Source organism: Plectropomus leopardus, chromosome 1 (genome assembly GCF_008729295.1).
Source record: "Plectropomus leopardus isolate mb chromosome 1, YSFRI_Pleo_2.0, whole genome shotgun sequence".
Lineage (NCBI taxonomy): Eukaryota > Metazoa > Chordata > Actinopteri > Perciformes > Serranidae > Plectropomus > Plectropomus leopardus.
The window spans coordinates 31,151,522-31,177,256 of NC_056463.1; the positions used below are offsets into that span (position 1 = coordinate 31,151,522).

Genomic DNA, 25,735 nt, shown 5'->3' on the forward strand with positions numbered 1-25,735 from the left:
CTGTAAAAAAAAAAAACTGATCAGGAATAGGCACCTAAGAATTAAAGTATGCTATACACGTTTGTCCTAAAAAAAAAGAATGAACTCATACAAAACTAATCCTTCTCAATCATCACTTATGACTCACTAGACGAGTTCAGGACGTTCCATGCAGAGGACCAGGTGCAAGACCAAAGGCAGCGAGCATCCAAGAGGAAGCTACAAAAATTGTGGACACAGCGCCAGAAAAACAAGGTAAAATGCCAAGCAGCATTCACTTTTGCTTTCGCTAGCAACGCTTTTTACAAACAGTAACCAACAATTCCTGCATGGTAGACCTTTAACATGAACAACTGAGCTATACTAAAAAAAAATCAGCCAATATTAGCTTAATACAAATATATCATATTCACATATGTGTTGGCCAACAAGACAAGAAACTGCAGTACAGAAATGCAGACTTGGTATGTGTAACTTAAAAACTGCTGGGGTGTTTTTTTTACTGTAAAATGTATTTTGTCCATAATAAAAAAAGACATTTTTTAAGATTGTTTGTTTATTTTACGTGTTGATGTGAAAAAAAAGGATATAATGAACAATCCGTTAAGCCAGACTTAAAAAATGTTTTCTTCTCTATCGCAGCTTAGAGCTTCTAATAATTGCTTAGATGAACTGACCGTGAAGGGGTCTTTAAAGGAACCAGAGGGAGGAAAACAGAGATTCACTGCTATGGTCTGGTTTATTCTGTATTTAGGTGTATACGTGTCACATATATTGTAGATCACCAGTGTTAAGTCGAGTCAGTTGTTGCACTCTGTCAGCTCTGATTTGGATGCAGCCTCTTCGTCCTGAAGCTCCGCCTGAAGCCAATTTTTTTTTCTAGTTTCATAATTTACTAGCCATTGTACTCATCTCCACAATAAGAAGCATTGTGTTAACATCAGAGGAACCTGCCCGGTTCCAAAATGGAAGCACGCCAGTGAATTAACTGTAACCAGGTAAGTCAGATGGTTTGGAAACAGTGTACATTCCCACATTAAGTATCCCACATTTTTCTTTAATGCCTCTGTAGTACTGTTACATTTAACTGGCCATGTGCTGAATACAGTTGAAAGCTCAACTTTGTACCAAATGTCAGCACCTCGCCTGGCTTGCGCCAACTATCGTCCTGCTGTGCCATTCCTCCCACCCATCCACAAAGTGCTGCGCAAGGGCACAAAAAACAAAGTGTATATCACGATCAGGAAGATCTGCCACAGCATAGCACTGTGTGCCATTTTTATATCCTGTAAAATGCATCCATGGCAACCCTGCGCACATCTACGCACAAAACCTGTTCCTCCCTCCTGATGTGTTAATGTTATTTACCAGCTCAGAGAAGTTTTGACCCAAACTCACACAGTTAACAGCTTCAGCAGTTTGGATTCAATAGCAGTTGTTTAAAAAAGTTGTATAATAAAATCAGTTATATTGAGGTGGTTTAGAGCAAAGTGAGAAACACCCTGATAATCTCAGACTTTTCAAGAAAAATTATCAATTAATCACCAATCAATCACTTATTATCATTTACAGAAGATGAAACTGCAGCAAGCAATATTTAACTTCTCTTTGCATAAATGAACATAATTTATTCTTAGTTAATGAGTTCACAAAAATAACTGATCAATGCCAATTATCCCTTTGCCTCGACAACTGCTGATTAGTGGAGTAATGTTCCGGAAAACTCACCTAATGCACAGATTTTTCTCTGCACAATGACGGAAACATTCTAGTTATTAAGACAAACTTGAATGTTTAACAGTGGCTCGCAGGCAAATTAAACTTAAGACATCTCAAGCATTTGCATGTGTTTAGTAACTTAAAATACTCTATGATATCCCAATCCATGACCAATGTGAAATCTGCAAACTGTGCAAAATTTCTTTCCATTTTTTTTACAAACATGTGGATGTGAAGACTCACCAGTTGAAGGGCAAAGAAGAGGATGAGGAGGATTCCACAGGAGAGCATGGAGAGGCCCAGCAGGAGCACCAGTGGCTGATACTGGCTGTTGCAAGAGAATTTGCGGTATAGTGCCTCATTTTTCAGCTCCTGGTCGTTCAACAGGTACTTCCCCTTGGCTGGCATGGCGCACACTTCTTACAGAGGCATATCAGGTGTTAACAAGGAGCCCCCGAAAGCAGATGTGTTTGTGTGTGTGTGTGTTTATGTGTGTGCGGGGAATCAGAAGTTTGTTCAGAAGTCAGTAGTTCTATATCTGTTAGGGGCCCCTTGTTAGCTCATGACGCTCAAGTGAAACTTGTGTTTTTCCTTCGGCGTGGCATCTTCAGTGTTGTCGCTTCTCCCAAAGCCCCGTCGCAGCTCTCTCCACTAGTCGTCCGCTCTGTCTCTCCCTGTCTCTCTCCCCTTCGCTAGTCCTTTTGTGTCTTCTATCCTCTGTCTGGTGTTGGCAGGCAGACCCGCTTCATCCTTTGCCAGCTACTGTGTTGCTCCCTTCAGTGGGTTTGAGTAATAAGCCTCAGGCTGGGAGACACAGGGGAGGAGGGGAGGGGAGTTTAAGAAAGGGGGAGGAGAGGGAGAGGGAGGAAGAGCAGCAGGATAACAGGAGACGGTGAGGGCAGCAACAAAGGTCATCAGTGATCCCACCAGGTTTTGGGATGTAATGGAGCTGTGAGGTTGGCAGCTTCACTCCTTAGAGGCAATGGAAGGAGGGAAGGGGGCAGGGAGAAAAAAAAAAAGCACACACAAATGTTTTACCAAAGGCTTGGTGGCGCACTCACAAAACAAACACTTTTAAATTCACAGAAAAATATCTTATTATAATATTAAAGTAAGTCTATTGGGCAGAAAAAAATTGGTCTGAAAAGAACCCAACAATAACTCTGAGAAAGGCATCACGTAATCAGGCATTACACGTGACTCACTGGGAATACTGGGAAAGTCAGACATAAATATCCGGATTCCTCGATGAGCGCATGCTTATTCATACCTGAACTTCGCAATTTCCACAACCCAGAAAGCTCTGTCTCAGTTTACGCCAGGATCTTGGCTCAGTTTGGCCAGGACTTTCATAGACAGCCGCCATAACGATGGGCCAAACTGCTAATGAGAGCAGTTGCTCTGGAGCCATTTACTGAACAATACAACGTCGTGGAATGAACTCTTGTACAGCCACAAACCACACAAACCACTTTATTCTCTCCCAGCTGAACTAACAAACAAGACAGATCCACAGCCAAGGTTACAGTAATAAAAGGAGACAACGGGCACAAACCAAAGACAGGGGGACATTTGTGTGTGTGTGTGTGTGTGTGTGTGTGTGTGTGTGTGTGTGTGTGTGAGTGTGTGTGTGCATGTGCGTGTGGGCAATCAATCCATAACTGCATGCATTATAGAGGGTTGAATTAATTGAAAGATGATCAATTTCACAACAATCTCAGCATCTGTGGTGAAACTAATGCATGGAATATTAACCACTGATACTCTCTTTGTCAAAGAACAACATACAATGCAGATTTTTCTTCGAACATTTGGAGCTCTTTGTAGCTGCACGAGGACCGAATAATCACCACATACATTCTGTAGACACCACAATATGAAAGGAAAGGTAGGACTGAGGTACCTGGCTGCATTATGTTGATAAATACCTCTAAAATGCAGAGATTATAAATTTATTCACTGATATGGCTCAAAAGCTAGAGAGGGGTGAATTTGCATGCTACCTTCCAGCTCTCGCTAATAAGAGCTACATATATTCATTTGGGAGGGGAGACGAGACACTGGCTTTAAGCTCAATAGAAACAATGTGAACTTCGCACCGCTGTCAATAGAAACCGCATTTCCTCCAGTTGCTAATATGGCTGTCCCAACAGTGTGTGTGCTTCATGTTTGTCCCTCACATAGCAACTGCGACAGATGCTATGTGCCATAAAAAGAGAAAAGCAGAGCAAAAAAAAGGACAAAACATACACACACACCTGTTGCGTTGTGTGTGAGTGAATAGTCAGTTTCCATCTTGTAGTGAAAAAACATGCATCACCGCAGTACGCAGTGACATGAGTTTACAGCCACTTTTAACTTTCCCTTTCACTGCCGCTGCTGCCAGACAGAGCAGCATCCAGCCGGCTCTCCCCAGCCTCAGATAAAACACCACCGGCAGTCTGCGGGCAGTAAAAGCAAGAGGGAGGTAAAACAAAGCACATAGCGCTGCTGAGGGATTCTGTCCTCCTCTTGCATCAATACGAACCAGCTGACTTGTAAGAAGGCAACCCTGAGTTGGGAATCATTTAATCCACGTCTTCTAAATGCTACATCTACATCTTAAACCTGCAGGGCTGATGTACATTCTTAATTACATGCTACTATAAAAGTCATCATAACTGGCAGACAAAACAGGAGTAAAGATGTATATCTTTTTGATCACATGCATGGGCATCAGGTAAAAGTGTGAGACAAGGCAGTGGCAACACATGAAAACAAAACTCAATATTATTGAGTACAAGAAAACAAAAAACATAAAGGGACAGTTCAGGTTAGATACACAAAGCAGTTAAAGCCAACCAGAGACAAACCCAGACAGCATGTGTCTGAAAAGAACATGGGAGATGTTATAGCTATAGGCAGCAGACTTTCAAGGGAATCACTTTTCCATTAACTACAGGATGATACTTCTCCCGTCTATCTGCTCATCTACCTTCTTAGAGGAAACCATACAAAGAAGAAAAAATATGTAAAAAGGAACTATTGGCTGCTTCTTTCACTGTAGTGGTTCTCATGTAGGCGTTTGACTTGTAATCTGCTCTGAACGAATGTTTATTTATTGTTTCTTAGAAACTGTGATGTACAGTGATCAACCTGGCAAGCGATTAGACTGAGCATGACCAGGAAACAAGCTGAAGTGCGATCATGGACCAAAGCCAAAATGCCTCGAAACTACCCTGCTCCATTTTTTTCCCCTCAAGGACCGAATACAACAAGGAAAGTGAGTGTAAAGGCTAATAAAACGCTCTTAAATCTATGATCCAGGTCAGATGACCCACCGACTTCAGCACTTAAAGGGTTTGCCTACCATTTAGATGGCAATTTGACACTGCAAGAACTCTCATTCACCAGATGTGAAAGCTCCTGGCACTGATGGGGCTTTTTTTATACTGCAACTCTAAAGTTACCATGGCAAAAAAGCAGTACCATCAGACCTGTGGTTGCGCTGTGCCACTGAGCTGGGAGAACAGACAGGGATGTATGCTTCAATAGAGCCAAGTCTCTCAGCAAGCTCGGATGAATGGTTGAAACTGTGCTGCATTGACTGCCAGGTCTTTTACGATGAAAGCTTGGCAACTGAGGGAATCACACAGCAGCCCTGTAAACTGGCGTCACTGAATCCTGAAACAGCAGCCATGCAAAAGTAACGTCACCGTGTGCCTGCTGCTGAGACGCAGGAACGTACAGACCCCCGCGTCAAAGAGAAAGAGGAGGTGAACTGAAAGAGAGACTGGGAGCTGTGTGCGTGTGTGTGTGTGTGTGCGTGCGTGCGTGTGTGTGTGTGTGTGTGTGCGTTTGTAGGGAGTTTTAGAAAAACAATGAGATGATGACAAGTGTGGAAACAATGATGGGTGGGTTTTCTAATACTAAAGGCTATACATTACATGAGTCATCAAAAGTGGTAATCTGTGAGTTCTATTTATATATTTATATATTTATTTATTTATTTAGTATTTTGTCATCATTGTTTATACCAAGCCATTACTTCTGAGGCCATTTTGCAGCACACTGCTACAATCTAGTTAAGTGCTGATTATAGATTTAGTCACCATTCTTTTAAAATACAGAACAATATCCTGATTACAAGGAGTGACTAAGGTGTAAAGGAACACTTCACCTACAAAATGATCATTTGGATAACAATGACTCAGCCTGTGTCACACTGAATTTGAGAAGAAAACATTTTTTTCTGGCATGCCTCCACCGTGAATGAAGAATCCAACCAATACTTTATGAATTGAAGTCATACTAGTCCATGTAAATGCGGCCCCCCTCTTGAGATTTCTCTCAGTTTTCGTAACCTCGAGGAGGAATGGAAGAAAAACAGTTTTCTTTACAAATTCATCATATCACAGGGTGAGGAATTAATGTGTAAAATATCATTTAAGCCAATATCTCTCTATATCCTTTTTATTCACATTCATCATAGTGTTTCAACAAAGAAATTATAATATAAAATGTGTACTGCAAATGGGCACAATTTCTTTTTACACTGCATTAACCTGTGGTAACCTGGGTGTGTTCGAGCAACCAGTTGGTTGAGAAGCAATGCCAGATAGTTAACAGGAAGTGAGACAGTTGGAGATCTCTCAAGCAGCTAGATACAATGCAGTCGTGGTGTATTTGGATTCAGTATTGTTTTGGCTCTGTACTTTAGCATATAAGATTTAAAATGAAGCAGTAACTATGAGGTTAATGTTCTGACTTTCTGCATGAGAAGCTGTTATTCATCATAAATCAATATGAAGTTTGCTCTGCCTGATTCAAGGCCAGGAGATTTTAGATTTTAAATTCAAAGAAGCATGGAAAGTTCCTCATTTAAAGACTTGGGTCATTAACTCTGGAAATCTTCTAGTTGAATGCTCTCTGGGACCGGTCAATCGATTTTCTTAATGCCACGTAATCGCATGGGCAATAAACCGATGTTATCTAAAGATCTGGTGAGAACGTCACCTAACTGACGCCCAATTCAAAGCCCTTTCATGGAGTGCAAACAGGCATGTCTCTTTCCTCAGCAAATCACTCTGCTTTTATGGCCGTCTTTGTGTTGGCATTCAATAAGCTTGGACAAAGAGCGACAAAGAGTGACCTCTGTAAAAGAAAACAGCCAACCATGTTTCTCAGCCCCATGCTCCACAGATCCAGGGTTAAAGGCGATGCTGGTAAAGGTCATACAGATCACAGGAGCCACAGATGTGAACATCAGCTGTAGAGCCGGCTTGCTTCACTCAAACATTCAAGTCAAAAACCACTGAAATATCGCTTTTGTTCTCTTAATAATCCCTTCATATGGTTGACATGCACAAGCTGAACAAAGGTTGAGTCCACTATGAACCCACTAATATGAGACAGGTTAATCTCAGGTTGTCATCTTTACCAAAGGCTCCATTCTGCAGTGTTCTTTCTTCTACGCAAAACCAGAGTAGACACAGACGTTCATTAAATAGTTACCAATCATAGTTAATTTCAGTTTCGATACTCTATGTGCACTCCCTGTTGCACGCCCACATGTGGGTTTTTTCCTCTTTCTCTTTGTCTTTTTACAACTTTTGGGACCTTTATCATTTCAAATAGTTGAAACTGATGTCTGTAATCAAGATATTATTTGACACTTTACTATAAAATGCAGGGTGAGAAACTCCAAAGTCCGAAGAATTCACAGTGTTGCAGAGATTAACATGTAATAGTGGTAAACTTTTTTTGGGTTAGTGTGCTATTTGGGGAATCAATCTCCAGCAGAATAAATTCTTTATACTTTAATCATTTATGATTTACTGGTCATTCGGTCAAGCTGTTACCCTTGTACCCTTGTAAGCAAGATCAATGAGTGCTTAAAAAAAAAGAAATTCATTAGACCAAAAAGGCATTGCCTGCTTTAGAGATCTGTTACTGTTAAAAGTTTGAAACACATACTAACGTTAAATGTTCTTTGATATATTTGGCATATTTTATAGACAAAACTTGACTAGGGTTATGGGGTTACAGAAGTATTTAAATAAAAAATATGGAAAAATAAGCGATAGCAAAAAAAGGAATACTTTTGCGTTGTTATGAGAAACTTGTGTGGTCCATCAAAAACTTTTGCATTCTTCCAAGAAATATTTTGGGCATCCGTATGCACCTCTTGCAGCAGCAAGACATGCAAAGAGCTTGGTGAAGGTGAATATAGTCCACATCAGCACGTGGGGTGATTATCGAATACTCTTGCCACTTCATGGGTCTCATAGCTCTGAAACTGTATACCAACCTTAAACACGATAACGAGCCAGCAAACGGAAAGCTTTACCTCAGGAAACGTCTGGATGGTTCAGAGCATCACGACATGAACACACCTCACCACAGATCTGCACCCAGAGACTGATGGAGTATGATAGCAGTGATACTAATTTATCTCATCTCATAAATGGTCACATAGTTTGGTTGATATTGTTATAAAACAGCGTTTGCACTTCAGTGTGTTTCAAGGAGACACTAAAGTTTGCTAAAAAAGAAAGCTGGAAAAGATGAGCCATGGTAACTGCACATCTCATTCCAAAAAATAAGAAATAAAAAAAAAAAAGCAGAACATTTAATTATAATCAGCCAGTCGCGTATATGTAGATGTCTGTGTGGTACATAAAAACATTTATATTTTAAGCATCAAGTTTTTAGTTTGAGACACAGATGCCTGATAAACTAGCCAACTGTAGCCTATCAGTATGCTATGTGACGCTCATGAATAACGAGATATTATGAGTTAAATAATTCATATACAAATAAGTTACTGAACCGGAGACAGGTGGTTGAGGGTATTGGTGCCATTCTGACTGACGCACGGCCATTATGCACAACCATTCACCGTTTACCTTCATTAAATCGCCTGAAAAAGGACTCCAGGCTGCCGCAGTGTAACAGTACAGACCTCTGTAGACATCAGACTGGTCTGCTCGAGCTCAATATTCTGCTTGTTTAGGGAGGAGATGTCTGGCTACCAAGGCCCATCTTTTCTATCTTTCTTTTTTGGCAAAGTAGTGTCTTATGTTTTATACTTGAAACACATAGCAGTGCAAACCTTTTGTGTAACATTAATTACAAAACTTTCAGTATGTGACCATGAACGAGGGGAGGTGCACTGGAGTTATTGCTGTCTTTCTGCATCTGTCTTTGGGTGCAGGTCTGTGGTAATGTGCGCTCATGAGGTGAAGCTTTCTACTTGCAGTGCTCGTTGTCAATGGTGGCCTATCTTTTCCAGAGCTATGGGACCAGTCATGTATCAAGCAGAGAGAGCACCAGCTGATGTAGGCTGTATTCACCTTCACCAAGCCCTTTGCATGTTGTGCTGCTGCAGGAGGTGTGCGCGGAGACTCAAAATATTTCTCGGGTGAACGCAAAAGTTTTGCGAGGAAATGAAAAAAGTTCTCGATAGAACACGGACTTCTTTTTTTTTTACTCCCCCATGTACTCTTAGGGGCTCCATATTTTTTACACAAACATCCATTTTAAAAAAGCCATTGCAACTGAAAATAATACTGATTTATTATATTATACTTTGAAAGCGTGATATCTTCTGACATTATTGTACCATGAATATCACACCTTTAAAATCCACAAAAGTGACTAACCTATGCTCAATTCTGCGTTTCTTTGTAGACAATAATGCTGGAGGATTTTAAGATGGCCACTTGATGATTTCATTTTGGAACTGATGATTCACTGGCAGTAAACTACTGGGGAAATCTTTACGTGTCCTGACTGAACTACTCTGTAAAACATTGCCAAGGCATATCACATTAGAAATATCAATACTTGCCATGATATAATCATTGACTTAAAGACAAGATTACCCTGTGGTATTCTTAGTATGTTCATGGGACAAATTCTGTCCCAGTCAGCATTGGGTTGGGGGTTTAGCTACCTACGTAATCGTGCAGGAGCTTGCCTTTACACAGAGCCTTTCAATAAACGGATGACTGATGAATGTACAGCAATGCACAGGCAGATTAGATTAGGCCTTCTGTCCTTCCCCGTCTCCCCTCCTCTCCTCCCAGTATTGTCCACTGGTATTGAATTAGCCACATTCACCAGAAGGAGCTGCTGAAACCTAACAATATTAACAGGATGCTATCTCAGCACTAATTTAAGCTTCAAATGCCACTGCTTATAATAAATACAGGAAGTGCAAACGAGAGCGCCACATGCTCGGAAGCTGGCCATTACTGCTCAAGTGTTTCACATTTACTTCCACAAACTGGAGCTGAGTCGCACCACTACAAGTGAAACCATCAATTTTGCTGCTTGACACAAACAGCGGTCTAAGGAAGGGTTTATTGATTTAAATATACATAGAATCTAGATCTGAACATGTCAGCCATGGGGCAAATTCAATATTCAAATAGCATTCATTGAATTAGTCTATGTCATTTCCTTCTCATATGCTGTTTGGGTTGAAAACACCTGCACACTCACAAAGGAAAGTCATCCTTAGCATAATGTCTTGAAAAATTATATGAGGCTCAGAAGAAATTTGTCTTATTCAATGAAACCAGTTATGATTAAAAGTATTAAATATATTAAAAATATTTAACGTTCTTTGACAGCAAGACGCCTCGCTCAGTAAAGACTTCTTCAAGGGGAATTCTCTCATCTCTGACTGACACAAATCTGACCAGTGAAGAGGGCTGTGCACCTTCCTTTGGTCTCACGATTCCATTGTGATTATCAATACAACAATTCAATTCGATTTTGCGATGCATTACGATGCACTGCAACCTCAATTTTCTGTTTTAATGCATATGGCTAATTTTTCATCAATAAATACAAGCGGTCGGCTAGCACAATGGGACGTTGCTACCATACGGCACTGGTTGCTACAAGGAAGTGCTATTAAACTAGAGCTTTATAGTCCAGCTGTGGCCAGAAAATCAACAAGCAATGTTACATGGCTGTTACGTGGCTATAATTGATTACATGCTGTCACTGCATAGATGCAGACTCGTCCAAGTCCGCACTGCAATGCATCTTAGAAACAATTCATTACAACACCCCTACTAGGTAAGGGAATTTACTGCAGCGATTGTTATTGTTATACAGAAACGTACTGAGCACAATAAAATACAGGCAGAGGGCACAGTCTTTTTAAATCCAGACACTGCAACACACTTGATTGAGAGGGATTGTTTTTGTCTTGGGCTTCACATCCTTGTTTCTATTTTTTGTTTTGGGGGCTTTTCAAGGAAAATCCTACTTTTGCTTCCTTTAAGGAGCTACTAACAAACATGTTATTCTTCTCTGAACATGCGACTTGCTGTTACATGTGAATGTGTATGTATTCTTGATTATTTCAGACAAACACAAAAAGTTGAACCTTCTCACAGTAGGAATTCTGAGCCACAAATATTAGGCGAATTATTGTTTTCAGACATATCATCATAGCTGCGTTTTGGTCCACTTTTTTTTTTTGTTTGCTTCTTTGTTTGTTTGCACTAAAACATTAGGTGTATAGAAAACATGCATAATGTAAAATCATTTACACTGAAAAAATGAGCCTCACAGAATATTTTGTTTCTTTTGAGGTTTTTTTTCCATAAGACACATAATTTGGAAGCAAACCTGAGAAGAAAAACAGGATGGAAAGAATTCGCTACAGTGAGAGAGACCATTGTTTCCAGTTGGTGTGGCCAACCACATCCCCATTTCAGGTTTCATAACTGGACGCTTTCCATCTTTTAACTGTGAAGCAGTAGGGCCCCTCTGTGTGCCCAGCCCCTTCCACCGCCACCAATGAGAAAACCATAATTATCCTTTAGTATGCCAGCCAGCTTACTACCGGCACTGCCATTCAAAGAGAAACCTCAACATCTGCAAGCAGAGAGCTGTGTACACAGCTAAGCAAAACCTAACGTGGATATCACGCAGAGCTGCTGCAACAGAAATGAGTAGCAGCTTCAGATAAGCCTGATGGTAATTTTGCAGGCTACTATAAAGCCTGGCTGCTGGCGGGGCCATCTGGTGCATGTTGTCAACTATTTACTGTCATGAAAAGAGCTGTTTTACATTGCACATGCACCCATATCACCAACTGAAACAACATTTTTTTAAGTAGGTTGAAATTCCTTTAAACACCAGAAGCTAAAATGTGGATTATCAAAAAGAACATACATTATGACATACATACATTAGAACATACAGTATGTTTATAAGCCAGCCCACAGTTTACGTGAGAGGGGCCCTTTGATGCTACAGAAGCAAGGATTAAGTATTCCCCACATGCAATAGCCAGGCATTAGAGGGAAACATATTCCATGATGGCCGTCCTCATTAAACACATTCTCTGTTATCTTTGGGAAGCACTAACAATGGAGGTCCCACCAGGAATGAGCAACACTGCAAGAGCTTTAGCTGTAGGAAAATCCCTGGAGTGCTGAAATAGTTTGACCTGCAAACCAGTGCTTCTCTGTGTGTGTGTGTGTGTGTGTGTGTGTGTGTGTGTGTGTGTGTGTGTGTGTGTGTGTGTGTGTGTGTGTGTGTGTGTGGGGCACTCTACATCACCACCACACCCAAGTCTGTCAGCTGTGATGACCTGACCTGCATCCTGTGGCACGGTCACTGAAGGATGTAACCTCAGAATGGAAACACATGAGAGAGACGTCTACACTATTACTGCGATAGTTCCACTGGGTGAAAAAGGTACAGAACTAAAAAGAAAACGGGATATACCTTAACAAATATGTATTCCTCTGAGGCTAATAGCAAAATCTTCAACAGTTAAAGTTGACTTGTGCGTATAAGGCTGATTTAGTCATTGTGAACATATAGAGAAAGTTGACTAATGATACGGTCAAATGCTTTTAGGCACAGTGGAACTTTGTCTTTTCTGGATTCAAATCTGTTACAACCCCACTGTGTTTACATATGCTTTGTCTGCAGATATATTTTTACAATATTAGCTCATGAGTGTTTGTACAACAGGGTAAGGTTTTGTTCCACATCAAATGTAAATTAAGGTTAATGGGGTCTTGACAGCAGTGATTTACACTCCACATTGACAATGGAATTACATAATATCTATTACACAATATCACTAAACACATGGCAGGTTACCAATCTGCTTTCAAAGCATACTCTAAGTGTTTGAGTGTGTGTGTGTGTGTGTGTGTGTGTGTGTGTGTGTGTGTGTGTGTGTGTGTGTGTGTGTGTGTGTGTGTGTGTGTGTGTGTGTGTGTGTGTGTGTATGTGTGTGTGTACTGTAAAGCTTGCGCCATTTTCCATAATGCAGTGGACAGTGACAATTTCTTATGTCTAAAAACCATTTAATCAAAAGAAATAATTTAGCATTTGTAATCTACATTGTACTGTCTTTGCTGTTTGTGTCAAATTAGCAAACATCACAAGACTGCATTGCCAAGATGCGCTTAACATTTAAAAAGTTCATTTAAAATCGACCCTCAAACACCAAAATTGTGTTTTATTTAGCAAAACGTTTTGCTGTTTGTGGGTTTTTTAGTGATTTGGTCTGTTGGCTCTATGAAAGAAACCCCATTATAATAAGTGTTCAGATTCTGTCTTTGTTAACTGAAGGTGAAATTCAAATTACATTCCTACACTGCTGCAACAATGCTGTCCGGCTCTTCAAGCGCAACACTAATGATCCTTGGTGAATATTTGGCCAAATGCTTTTTCATTTCTTGTGCAAACACATAAGTAAGAACTCTGATAATCCCTCTTGTAGTGCTCTACTTTTATGCACTATTTGTTCCACCAACCCCCTTCGAATATCACTGTAATATACTGATAGTATTTCTATAAATTCTCTGCATTAGAGCATTATGGGTAAATAAGTAAGAATACAGTGCACAAGGCAGAGATTATTACAGATTTGAAAACACTTTGCTCCTAAGCATTCACTTGGACAGCCGAGTATTATTATTATTATATTATTATTTATGCAGTTTACTTAATTGTTTTAGTCCTTTCACTATAGATAAGATCCTGTTGTCTTAATACATGCACTGGGAGTATTGTGTTAATCAATTCTCTGCAGAAATCAAACGAAAAATAAAATAATTTGCACAAACCGACAATGTGTCCACTGGAGGTGTGGTCTATACTACTGGAGTCCATAGCATGAGACATATGAGACCATCAATTCCACACACAGCATTTACTGGAACACAAAACAGCAATTCTCATACTGGCTAGTCTGATGTTCAAATACAGTGTTGCATTAGTATGACATTAAACTAAAGCTTTAAGATTGAGGGGATTAAAAATCCCGGGGTGAGTCCATTGGCAGACTATGACTTCCTCCCCAGCAATATTTAATTCTTGTGTTAGGGTATATTAAAGATATGGCTATGGTAGCATTCCAACTCTCTGCTGTGCATCACGCTCTCCTCTCTTCCTGCAGCCTTCACGGTCTCCAACAGAAGTATTGCAAACAGAGTGAAAAAATATTCTGTAACTCAAAATTGGCTTGGGTTTAAAAACAGAATTTTAATGCCTGCCTCTCACAAGGCCATATCCGTCACCTTTTAGCAAAAGCAACATTCATGTCCCCGAAGTATTTAGATGAAAAAGATTAATATTTGAGATTGTGCTTTGACTTTTTAATTGAAAATTTACAGTGTCGACATTCCCACATTAGATAAGTGTACTTAAATAAATATGCAGGTTTATATTTAAAAGCACATTTCTGCAGAGAGCAGGACAATATTTTGAAGGGATAAGAACACTGTGCATTATATAAATGACCAAGCATGTGACCCTAAGAGTTATGGGACATTATGATAACCCCTGAAGTGTTATGATTTATACTTGATCTAAAGTCTCACCATCTAGCTCTAAGGAAGAAAAAAGGAAGAAAAATCAACTGCAACACAAAGCATAATGATATAAAAGGACATTATGGGACCTATATATACAGTTGCGGTTACATTGCTAACATGACAGGTGAGGATATTTCAACATGTGATTGTGGACATGTGAAAGCATTATTTACTCGTCACTGGAATGTGACCTTAGACCAACAAATATCACAAAAGAATCTGGGTACAAACTGTAAGATTTTCCACAGTACAAATATGGTTTAATAAAAAAAAAACATTTCATATTTTCATGAAAATAGAATCCAGTGTCTGCGTTGGTATGGCAGTGGATCTACTTTGTTTTGGCTTTGTTTAGTAGCCAGACGTATCCTGATTAATATTCAAGAGTCAGTGAGAAATTAAAACTGAAAAAGATAATAATTCAAATATATCTCAGACTTAATTACAGATTATGAAAAGAAATACAAAGGGGTTGCAATGGCCTTCATACTGTAGACCTGACTTTGATCAGGATATAATTTAAACATGCAGCACAAACAAGAAAAATAAAGAATACTTTCAGCACTGAAAGTGTTCTGGTGACAAGGGTAGGAAAAATCTTTCTAAAGTAAAAATACCTTGACATTTAGCTGTTGACAAGAAACACTTGGAGTCTATGTTTTTTTTTTACGCTAAGTTTTACTTACTGCAAAAACCTTTGAATATGATTTCTTGTTCCCCAGAGGGATTGTTTTAAGCACATAAAGAGTAATTGAGCATTATATTTGCAGAAATATGTAATGATGCCTATCACTCAATGTGCTTTAGGGAGCAACCTGTTCAGCATGTATTCAGTGGCAGTTTATAAACCGTTTCATAGGCTTGTGACTTCAATAAACTTGCTCTCAGATTCTGTGGTCATCATCGACCTGCCTGAACTTGCTCTTGTGTTTCACTTTTTTTTTTCCACTTCATCTTATTTTCTTTGCTCCAACTGTTGCAGATATGTGTAAAACTGCAAGATAACATTTTTGAATCCACAGTTTGGCATATATTGATAGCAGTATGTAACAGTTTCCCGAGACAAGAGGGCTCTTACAAACTGATTTTAACACTGTACAACAATTGTTCATGCAGTGCTTGTGGGTGGGAACCCAGGAAGGATGCACTAGCACAATGTTAGTCAAAGCATCTGTGTGCAGAGGAGGGAGAGTGAATGTAGAGAGAGTAGTATGGACCTCTGTGCATGTAACTGGTGTAATCCACATAAAATCATATGAACCTTTTGTGTGGATCTGGGAATAGGGCAAAAATCATCTTTGCACCTATATTTGTCCATGTGACTATGGTGATCTGTAATAGTGCATGCAAATGAAACATACACAATACTAAACTGAAGTTACTGTACAGTTCTGTCTGTAATGGGACTCTGAGTGTTGAGAAACAATTTAAACCCCTAATCAATCTTTGTACCTTTATGCCATTATTGGTGCACTTAAGAAATCCAATACAACAGCCTGCACTTCCATACACTTTATAAGGGGTCCAAAGTCTCAGAGGGGTCCAAAAAACTGAAACTTAACTGCATACTAAAAATGGCACCTATCTCAGAAACAAATTACAGTTAAAAGGACACAAGATCATGCATGAAGTCGTTTAATTTGGCTTCAAGCATCTACTTCTTTAGCGTGAACTCTGGTTAGCATTGGGTGTGCATTTAAGCAGGGAGGAGTCAGCTTGTCTGCATAACTGCTGCCTGGCTGTGGCTCAAACCTAGAGGACCAGTGAGTGTTGTCAAACACACCCTGTCCACACACCCTCACACACACTTACATACACTATACAATTCCAGCTAGAGCCAAACAATATGGTTGGACACCGGTCTTGAAGGCAGCCAACAGTGCTATAACAAGAGGAGTGAGGTGGGGTGAGGTGACAAGAAGTTCAGCAACATTCCCATCCTTAAAAAAAACAAAAAACACTGATAAGTTGACCTTGAGCCAAGCACTTAAACCCTAAGTGCCCCAGTAGCGCTGCTCGGAGGCCATCAGTATAAAACTTTGATTGGTGTCACAGTGACTCAGTGATTAGCGATGTTGCATCACAGTGTTTGTATTGGTTTCCTCCCACGCCAAAAGACAGGAATATTCAAAATATCAACTCTGGTGACTTCTCTCCATCAAAGGGTTCCTACAGCTTAAGGCAGACTAAAGTCGGTACTTTTAAAGATGTTTTTAATGCCGCTCAGGATCTAATTTCAGACCAATTTAACAATAACCAAAACTGAAATAAATTAAAAAAAAAATAAGATTAAAAAAACTTCAATGATGAACCTTTTTTTTTTTTTTTTTTTACATAAAATTAAGAACAATTTTGCTTTTTATTGTTAGATAAAACATTACAATTTTGGTCCAGTGAAAAAGTTGGATCTGGTTAGAACTGGGAAATACCTAGTATTTATTGGTGATTGTTATAACTGATTTTCTGTGTCTTACTCTGCATGAGGGATTATTCCACTGCTTGAATAACCATCATGAAAAGTTGAAGAAGAGGTATTCAGTAAATTATTTTTTTAAAAAAATAGATGTTACCAATTATTTTGAGATTTTACAATGCAACAGCAGAAAAAAGCAATTCATAAAACCCTGCTGCCAATGTCTTTGCCTTTTTAACACTTTTGAAAAATTGATTTAAGACAATTTAATACTAATTAAGGCCTTTTTTTGTGATTACTGATTTCAATGTCTTTTAAGACTTTTTAGGGATCTGCGGGCACCCTGGATCAAGGCACAGGCTTCAAAACTGGAGATGGTCCACAGGTACTGAGCTATGGCCGCTGGATGATTCTGGTTAGAATAGGTCAAATAGACAGGACACATTTCCCCATTTGACTTTTACTTAACATTTAAACCTAAATGCATTACCACAAAGTTGATCGAGTGACTTCATGATGTCAGCTGCATGAATCTCTGCACTAAGACAAATATCATTTGTAACAGAGAGAAGTGCTGACTGTATGTGCTATAAGCACCGCATGGAACGGCAAATTCTGCTAAGCCCTCAATTACAACCGTGCAGCAGCCGAGAGGTCAGATGGTGGGAGTGACGCAGAAGGAGCACAGAGGGATCTCATTACCTCAAATGCCTCCTGGGAGCTATGGATGACTGGAATGGATGGAGCCTGAGGATTTAACTAATAGCATCCTTGTCTCTTTACTGAGTGTCTTCATTAGCCCGCTTTGTGTTACTGTACTGCCTTTTCATACAACTGACCAACTTAGTTAGCCGAGCCTCTCTTCGTGACTCTCAATGGAGGCCTTGTCCATGGCAGCCTTGCACTATGGGGCACGGCTGGAGTTACACATTTTTTTAAAAGCCACCCTTTATGTTTTGAAACTGCGAGCCAAGGAATGTGCAGGAAAGCATCACTGCTGAAAAGCCACCCAGTTAGGAATGTCTGCAGACTGCAGCACCCTTCCTGGGGTTTCTGCGGCTGAGTGGGAAGTTTTTGGCTAAGTTGGGTGAAGGCGAGGTTACTCCCACTTGATTCCTTAAAGGAACTGGCTTGAGATGACTGGAGTTTCACTGCAGCCCCTCCCAAATATGAGTCACAGTCTCGCTCTGTGCTGCATCTAGACAAAGTCATCCAGGTGTGAAGATCTCATCCAATGTGCTGAGAGTATGACTCCAACCAGAACTAAATCTGATGATTTTGTCTGCATATATATTCACCAGGAGCAGAGAAAAGTTATTTTTCACTCCAGAAAGAGCTAACAAACAAGATAGTTTCCATTTGTAGTTTATGGACAAGGAGACAACAACACAGAGTTCAAACAAAAGCTTGGACTGGGCATCACATTAGATGTTGATTATTAGTCCTGTGTCCTGCAAATCCTATGATGATACCAAAACCGACAGTGTGTCAGTGCTTTCTCAGTCTTTCTGACTCACCCTGCCTGTCTGTGGCGCTCAGCCAAAGCCAATTTGTTTCTTCTGAAGACGTCAGTGTTAAGAAAAAGGTCACAAACTTATACTTTTATTTTCAATAGAGGCTAAATGGCTTTCTAAAACAGCTGGACACTGTAGCTGTTGACAAATATTGCTCAAACAACAGTAAAAAGTGCATCTGGGGACTACTGTCGGCGGCAGATTTGGAACACTAGTGAGTATTTATTGTGCCTGAACAGCGTATGTGTGATAGGCTCAAAATAAACTGCAGTGCTTGTGTTTATTGTAATGAAGAAAGTGTAACCCAGTGCAAGCGTGTGTGCTTTTAATAGTTTTTTAGACTGGAGCTCTATTACAGAGAGGAATAAAGTACATCAGGCTTGTGTACTTGCTTGATCAATTAATTGTTGGTTAATTTTTTTCGTGAGAATTGTTAATAAGAAAAGTCTGGAATATCAATTGACTTATCCTTTAATTAATACAAAATTTGTTAGATATTTTATTTGATTTGGTAAAAGTTTCCATCCATCTCCTTATGTATGAAAACATTAAGAAAACTGTTTAAAAACTACTGTTGAACAAAGTGCCACCACCGCCAAACAGAATCCATGTAAATCATATTAAGCAACAGAAAAATCTAAGGAGACGGCATCACTGTACGCTTTGGGACAGACTGACTGTCAAGTGATGGCTGTCTACCTGCCTCTTACCCAAGATTTTACTTGAAACAGCTTGAGGGCGCAGCTTTGGGTCCTGCAGCTTGGGGAAACACCAGAGTTTTCTAATTCACTAAAACCACCAATAACATTGTTGATAACCCTCCAAATCCTCACTGCCCAACTTTTATTGAGAAACACACACACACACACACACACACACTACTTGCATCACACAGTCTTGATCCAAAAGAGGAACACAGAGTTTTTTGTCCAATACACTGTCAGCTGTTATCAATCACTGAACTATATTACATTTGCTTCACAGTGCAGAGAAAATGCTTTTCACTATAGATGTGTTCTGAATTAATGTCAGCTTAAAACCCTCTCAGTGTTAAATGTAGCACCACGTCTAAGCAGCCTCTACAGACATGTTGCAGAGGTGTGTGTCTGACTGCCAATTAATCTACAGCGGATTGCACCATGTTTTAAGACAGGAAGTTTTAGACTATTGTAAATGAACTGACAGCACGAAGACAAACACACTTCCTACAAGTTCTACAATTGTATACCGCCCACTCTTCATGCACTCTTCACCTTTCTACTTTCCTCTCTCCGGTTCTCTCTTCATTCCTCCCAAACTGAATGCATTTCTACAGAGTTCTAACATCAAACGAGCTCGCAGATTTTCAGTGCTCTGGGGGCTCTGTCGAGTGAAGGCCAAACGTACCTTGTGACATACAGTCGACCGCACAACATCTCACTTCCTTAGTGACTCATTTCCCTAACAACGCAGCAAGGACAGCTTCATAAAAAGGGAACCTACAGCCACTGCACAATTAGTCACAGATGGATGCTGTTATGAAAGCAGCCACTGACTTTAAGTTATGTCAGGACAAACAGTGATCTAGGATAGACAAGCACAGATATGGATAAGAACAAAGCATTTATTATTGATTCATGGGGAGTATAGTCTCTGCCATTGTGATGAACAGTATGTGTCCAATACATAACACAAATACATAATCAATACATAACACAAATCATTTCAGCTCATTTCAGCTGTGCAACACTTGTATTAACTGTAAGACAGGATAACATAACAGGATTCCTATCTAACCATAACTCATTAATTGCATAGCATCCTTTTGACTATATGCGACACCTGAGCCTAAAGTTCTGGATCGCCTCACTGGACCGCTGCATCCTAATGGTGACAGCAGTGGTCCGTGTGACAGCCTCACAAAGGACACAGAGTGTGTGTGTGTGTGTGTGTGTGTGAGACACAGCAACAGAAACCGGATCTTTTAAAGGCAGCTGTTGCCATAGCAAGGTCAGAGGGGTGCCTCAGCAAAGTGAGGAAGTGATTAATTTTGTTATGACTTTGCTAAATAAAATGATTACCATTAAACAAACAAAAACTACTAGTACTTGTGTATGTCACTCACGTCGCTGTTATCCTGTAATCAGCGTGGGCAGGTCTGAACTTTAATGCTAATTTTTACAAAACCACGGACTCTAATGTGGAACTGGAAGTGTCGCTGGGGTTAATGCCATTATATTGCTTGAGATCCTCTTCAAAGAACTACTTCAAGACATCTGTACTTGACATCATCACTATCACAGCCCCATATTCTCATCAACCGGGATGAAATGTATGTATTTTTCTCGATATTGTGGATGTAGTATAAATGGTGCCACAGGTTTATTGATGATTCCTCAATAAACTGTATATGGTGAGGCCAGTAAATTGCCCCTTTTCAACCACTCTGTGATACTTTATAGCAAACTGACATGACAGACACAATATCTAACAATTAACTGAGAATGGACGTGATTTTCACAATTTATTTTTGGTAGATGCAGCTCAGAGGTTTCGTCAAAAATATATCTCTCCATCTCTTGAGGCCCAACAGAATAGCTGGAAAAATGCTTGGAAACTGACCTACTGAGAGTACACTATTCAAAATGAGACGAACCATGGCGTCACGTCTCTTTCCTTAGACCACTTTAAGGTGTAGAGCTCAAAAATATTTTAGCAGATGTCAGTTGGTCTGGTTCACTCCTCATCAATACACAGGTATAGGTATATTGGGTACGGGGTTAGGCAGAGTTAAAGCACTTCACAGGCTCCATCTAAGAGACAAATGTGCAAAACTCTTTTCAGAATTATATGAGAATAGCCTCAGATTCTGGCATGACCTGTGCACCCACGGCCATGTGTTTTTGTCCTGTCTGCGCCTGTAGAAATGTAGACGTTTTAAGAGATTTAAAACCCTGTAAAACACATTTGGTACAGCTACTGATTCCAGTGCTCTGGCGGCCATACTAGCAGAAGTCCCTGTGGACTGAAATATCATTGCTCACCAATCTATACTTGTGGCCCCTGTCTACACTAGTAGACTAGTCCTCAAATGGAAAGAGGCTGCCACTCATTAACCCAACTATCATGAGGTTGACAAAAACCCAATAAAGTTCAATAAAGAAAGGATTAGATTTCAGTCTGCTTTATTTATAGCCAACACCAAGCCATTAAAATATGTCAGAATCAACCGAGATACCGATCCTTACAATCAGCTCGAGAAATCCCTATTTGATGCAGTTTGATTTGTGTAGCCTCACTGCCATCCAGCCTCTATCCAGTTGCATATCCCCTTTTAACTTAGGGTCTCGACTGTATTCATTTGATCATCTACCAGAGAGCCAATCCTGACTAATCACTCATTAACCAGCAGAGCACAATGAGTGACATGTTGAAGCAGTCAAGTGTTGCAAGCCCCCCTGTGACATGCAGACATTACACATTTCTGAAAGACTGAAATCACATACTGATACAATACAGACACAAAACAGCATCCCCCAAGTGCAGACCTCTGTGCACCAAATGAAGAACTACAAACATCATTAAACATTAAAAAAAAAAGAAACCGATGCTTTAAACTGAATTTTGATTTACTGTGAGAGTCAAGTATTAATCTGCCTTCAAAAATTTGACACTCACCAAAATCCATCAAAAAAATCTCCAAAATGGGTATTCAGAGGGTTACAAAATCCTTCATGCCTGAGAACTGTTTGCCTGCTGTGCTGCAAATTCCTCTTTTCATTTAGTGTCCTCAGTTACTAATGTCTTTCACAGGTAAGCTGTTTTTCAGCTCTAAAGTGAGTTCTGCAAACTCGGCGTCTCAATGGCACTTCTCCAGATGGGGTGCTCTCATAAGCATTACATAATGTCCTTGAACCAGCGCAAGCACAAAAAACACTGAAATTGAAATGGGGAAAAAGAGAGAGACAGAGAGAGAGAGAGCGAGAGACACCCACACATCTGCACCATCCACACTCAAACCAACATTCACAGGAGGCATGCATCGGCTCACGCTGGCTGCAGGGTATTTCAACATTCGACACAGCATTTGAACCACCAGTAAGCCACACAGGGTTATTTCATATGTCTCCATGTGGCTCAAAGCATTTTACAGCATACACTTTATCTCATCTTGGTGCATTATAAGCATATTATGCAATATTGAAGGGTCTGAATGTATGATTGATTGTATCGTTTTTATAAATAAATGATTCACTTTTGAGTGTGTGCTTACAATGAAATTCATTTTCTCACCATATTGCTGAAGGCAGATTGTAATTAGTGTTTTCACAAAGGGGCCGTGGGCGGGGAAGGTGCTCAGGAAATGGAACAATTTAACAGACAATAGGGTGAAGAGGCATTTCTCTAATGGCACTCCACAGCATCCCATCTCAGCGGCACTGATCCTCTCCAAACAGCAGAAGTAAAAGAGGGCACGGCCTTTCATGGCCCCTCAAGAGCTTCCCTGAGCAAGATACATTAGCAGTCTTGAACAGTGACTGTAAATTACAAGTTAGATGGTGCCAATAGAATATAGGATGAAAACACAATACATAATTAATAACCGAACTATGTATACAGTGTTGCTATCATTTTATTTGCATGAAAAAGCTACCCTAAAATATGAAAAAAAATAAAGTTCAATAGGGTAACTAGGGTAATTTCAACCACAATTTCTGTGTTCAGTTTCCCATCTTGTTTTTCTTTTAAAAATCTTGGAACTTGGAAAAAAAACACATCGCTATAGATTCAACTACATATTGTAGCTCCAGATCTGCTCACTCATACAAATAGAACAATGGCACTTGAACACACAAGACAGTGAGTTCAGCTGAAAAGTGTTGAACAGTGTGTACAGGAATGCTGCATATAAAGAGAAATTGTCCAAATATTTGATTCACAATAAAAGCAAGCATAAACCACAACTGCTGGCATAATTAATGTAGGCTTGTATAATGAGATGCTATGTTCATGGAAAGATAGTCCTGCAGATCTTGTCAGTGCTGGTCAGATCTCGCATGCATTGACATAATCTTTAATTGGGGACCAGTTTTGTGAATCAACGCCAACAGGCTGAAACTTGCGAGGCTGAAAAATTAAGCCAAAATGAAAGTGCCAAAAACTGCAGTTCATCAAATGGCCATTTGAGGCTGGCCCTAGAAGCCAGTCAATCCCCATAGACCGCTATCTTCTTTACCAGTCACAAAATTTCTGACAGCCTGCATTTTCAGCTGTGTCTCATTCTGTGCCTACTTATCCCGATCAGGGTTTCAAGCGTCTCCCAGAACACATCGGAAAAGAAGCAAGGCATGCCCTGGTCAAGTTGCTACGGTGTCACAGGACTAACACATACAGACAAACACTGTAGTGTGCACTCACATTCACACATAGGGGCAATTCAAAGTTTCCACATGACCCAACCTGCATGTTTGCACTCGAAGAAACCCCAGACGCAGGGAGAAGATCCAAACTCCACACACAGAAATGAAGAATGCCAAACACTGAGTCACTGCACGGCCCCTCAGGATATTCAGTTCCCTGAAAACTTTGTGTATACTATTTTCTCATTGGTGCTTTTCAAAATTGTGTATTAGATTTAACAACGTTAACAGAAAATTACTGACCAGGTTTTAAACCCTGCAGGCGCAGGTGTATATGAGCCAAATCCACTTTTCACACCTCGTTTTATGACATGTAACCTCCTGAAATCTGAAAAATAGTTGGCTGCAAAAGTGATGATTAATTTTTTTATATGATGAGGAAAATACTCATGCAATCCATTATTTTGCACTATTAATTTGTTTCTAACCCTTAAACACCTGGATCAGCATCCGTTTTCTTGTGATGCATTCAGACGCCTTTCACAAGCACTTAAACCTCTGAAACCTGGGAAACTTAAAACCTGAGAGAATTGGTTTAATTTCTTTTGAAAATATTGGACAAAAAGGCAATGAGCATCTTGGCAAAAAAATGTCCTGCAACTTGCAAAAACATACATTAAAATAAAATAGAAATAAAATAAAATATATACTACTATACTATATTTATAAATTTTGTAATTTATTTATTTAAGGTTTACAGAATAGTTATCACAGCGGAAAAAAAAACTTTCCTAGGATCTAGTTTTTTTTTTTACTTCTCTTTTTTTGTTGCTTATTTTAAGGAAATTTTCTTTTAATTGTAAACTGACTAATTTCTTGCTTATTAAGTCGCTTATATCTGATTCCTCCCGTGCTTTCGAAATTAACCCAGCCAATTTGTTCAGGTTTAAAAGGGTTAATTTAGAGATTAGCCACATAGCTTATCAAAAAAGGCTTGAGACAGTAAGCAGTATGTTATCTATCTAGTTTGAAAGGTGTTAGTATGTAGCTGACTGTCTGGAATGTGTGATGCTGAGTCTTTCCGCACACTCAGTTGATTTTATCAAGTTAAAGTTGCTGATGTTAGCAGAATAAATGTACATGGTTACTGTCTGTCTTCCTGTCTTTCAAACTGTCAATAGGTTAAAGTCAGAAAAATAAGCATTCAAGATAAAAAAATAAAATAAAACTGCTCACAGATTCCATTGAACAGTTAAAACAGTGAGATTGAGTCTCCCGCAGATTTGATGACGTCAATGAAAGAAACCTTCGAACTCTGAGTGACTTTAGGGAACCCACACCCAGTGGCGTCCTGCTCGTATTCCTTATATTTCTGCAGCGAGGGGAAGCTTCCTACATTTTCACAGCACAATATGGGGGAAATCCTGGGAGTGAGAGATGGAGAGCGGCATCAACCAAGTAAAGGTCATCTCCACCATACACCCCAGCCTCTCGCGCTGAGACCACGGGTATTGACATGAGGTTTGGCTCGCTTTAAATAGATCAAACAAGCTTAAGCAGTGTAAAAACAATCCAGGCATTTTGGTGGAAATGAATCACTGACCGATGATCTGATGACAAATGTTTTTGCTCTGTTTTTATACCTGTATTAGCATTGCCAAAAAAAAAAAAAAAAACCCTGATGTGACACATGTTGTCAAATGTGCATTATGAACACATTGTGTCAGAAATAATTTTGAGGTGACGTTTGAAGCTAATAGCGGACCTCTCTGTCTTCTTAAACAACTTCACTACAGCCCTGCAAAATCACTTTGTACAGTCACATTTTTCCTTTTAAATTTCTTTCTTAATTAGCATTGAAAAAGCAGCAAATTGAAGAGAAAGAGCGTTTATAACATGCATGTCAAAGGCTGTGCTGAGGAAGGA

At 39.7% G+C, this 25,735-nt stretch overlaps 1 protein-coding gene across 3 annotated transcripts in view; it reads right to left on the minus strand.

Annotated features, from left to right (window-relative positions):
- adcy7 (adenylate cyclase 7) overlaps window positions 1–25,735 on the minus strand; it is a 66,722-nt gene that overhangs the window by 36,474 nt on the left and 4,513 nt on the right. For all 3 annotated transcript variants that reach the window (XM_042482409.1, XM_042482359.1, XM_042482306.1), the window contains exon 2: window positions 1,942–2,670. In XM_042482409.1, coding sequence (XP_042338343.1) covers window positions 1,942–2,106 — 165 coding nt within the window. In that variant the 5' untranslated portion in view covers window positions 2,107–2,670. The remainder of the gene's footprint in view (window positions 1–1,941; window positions 2,671–25,735) is intronic.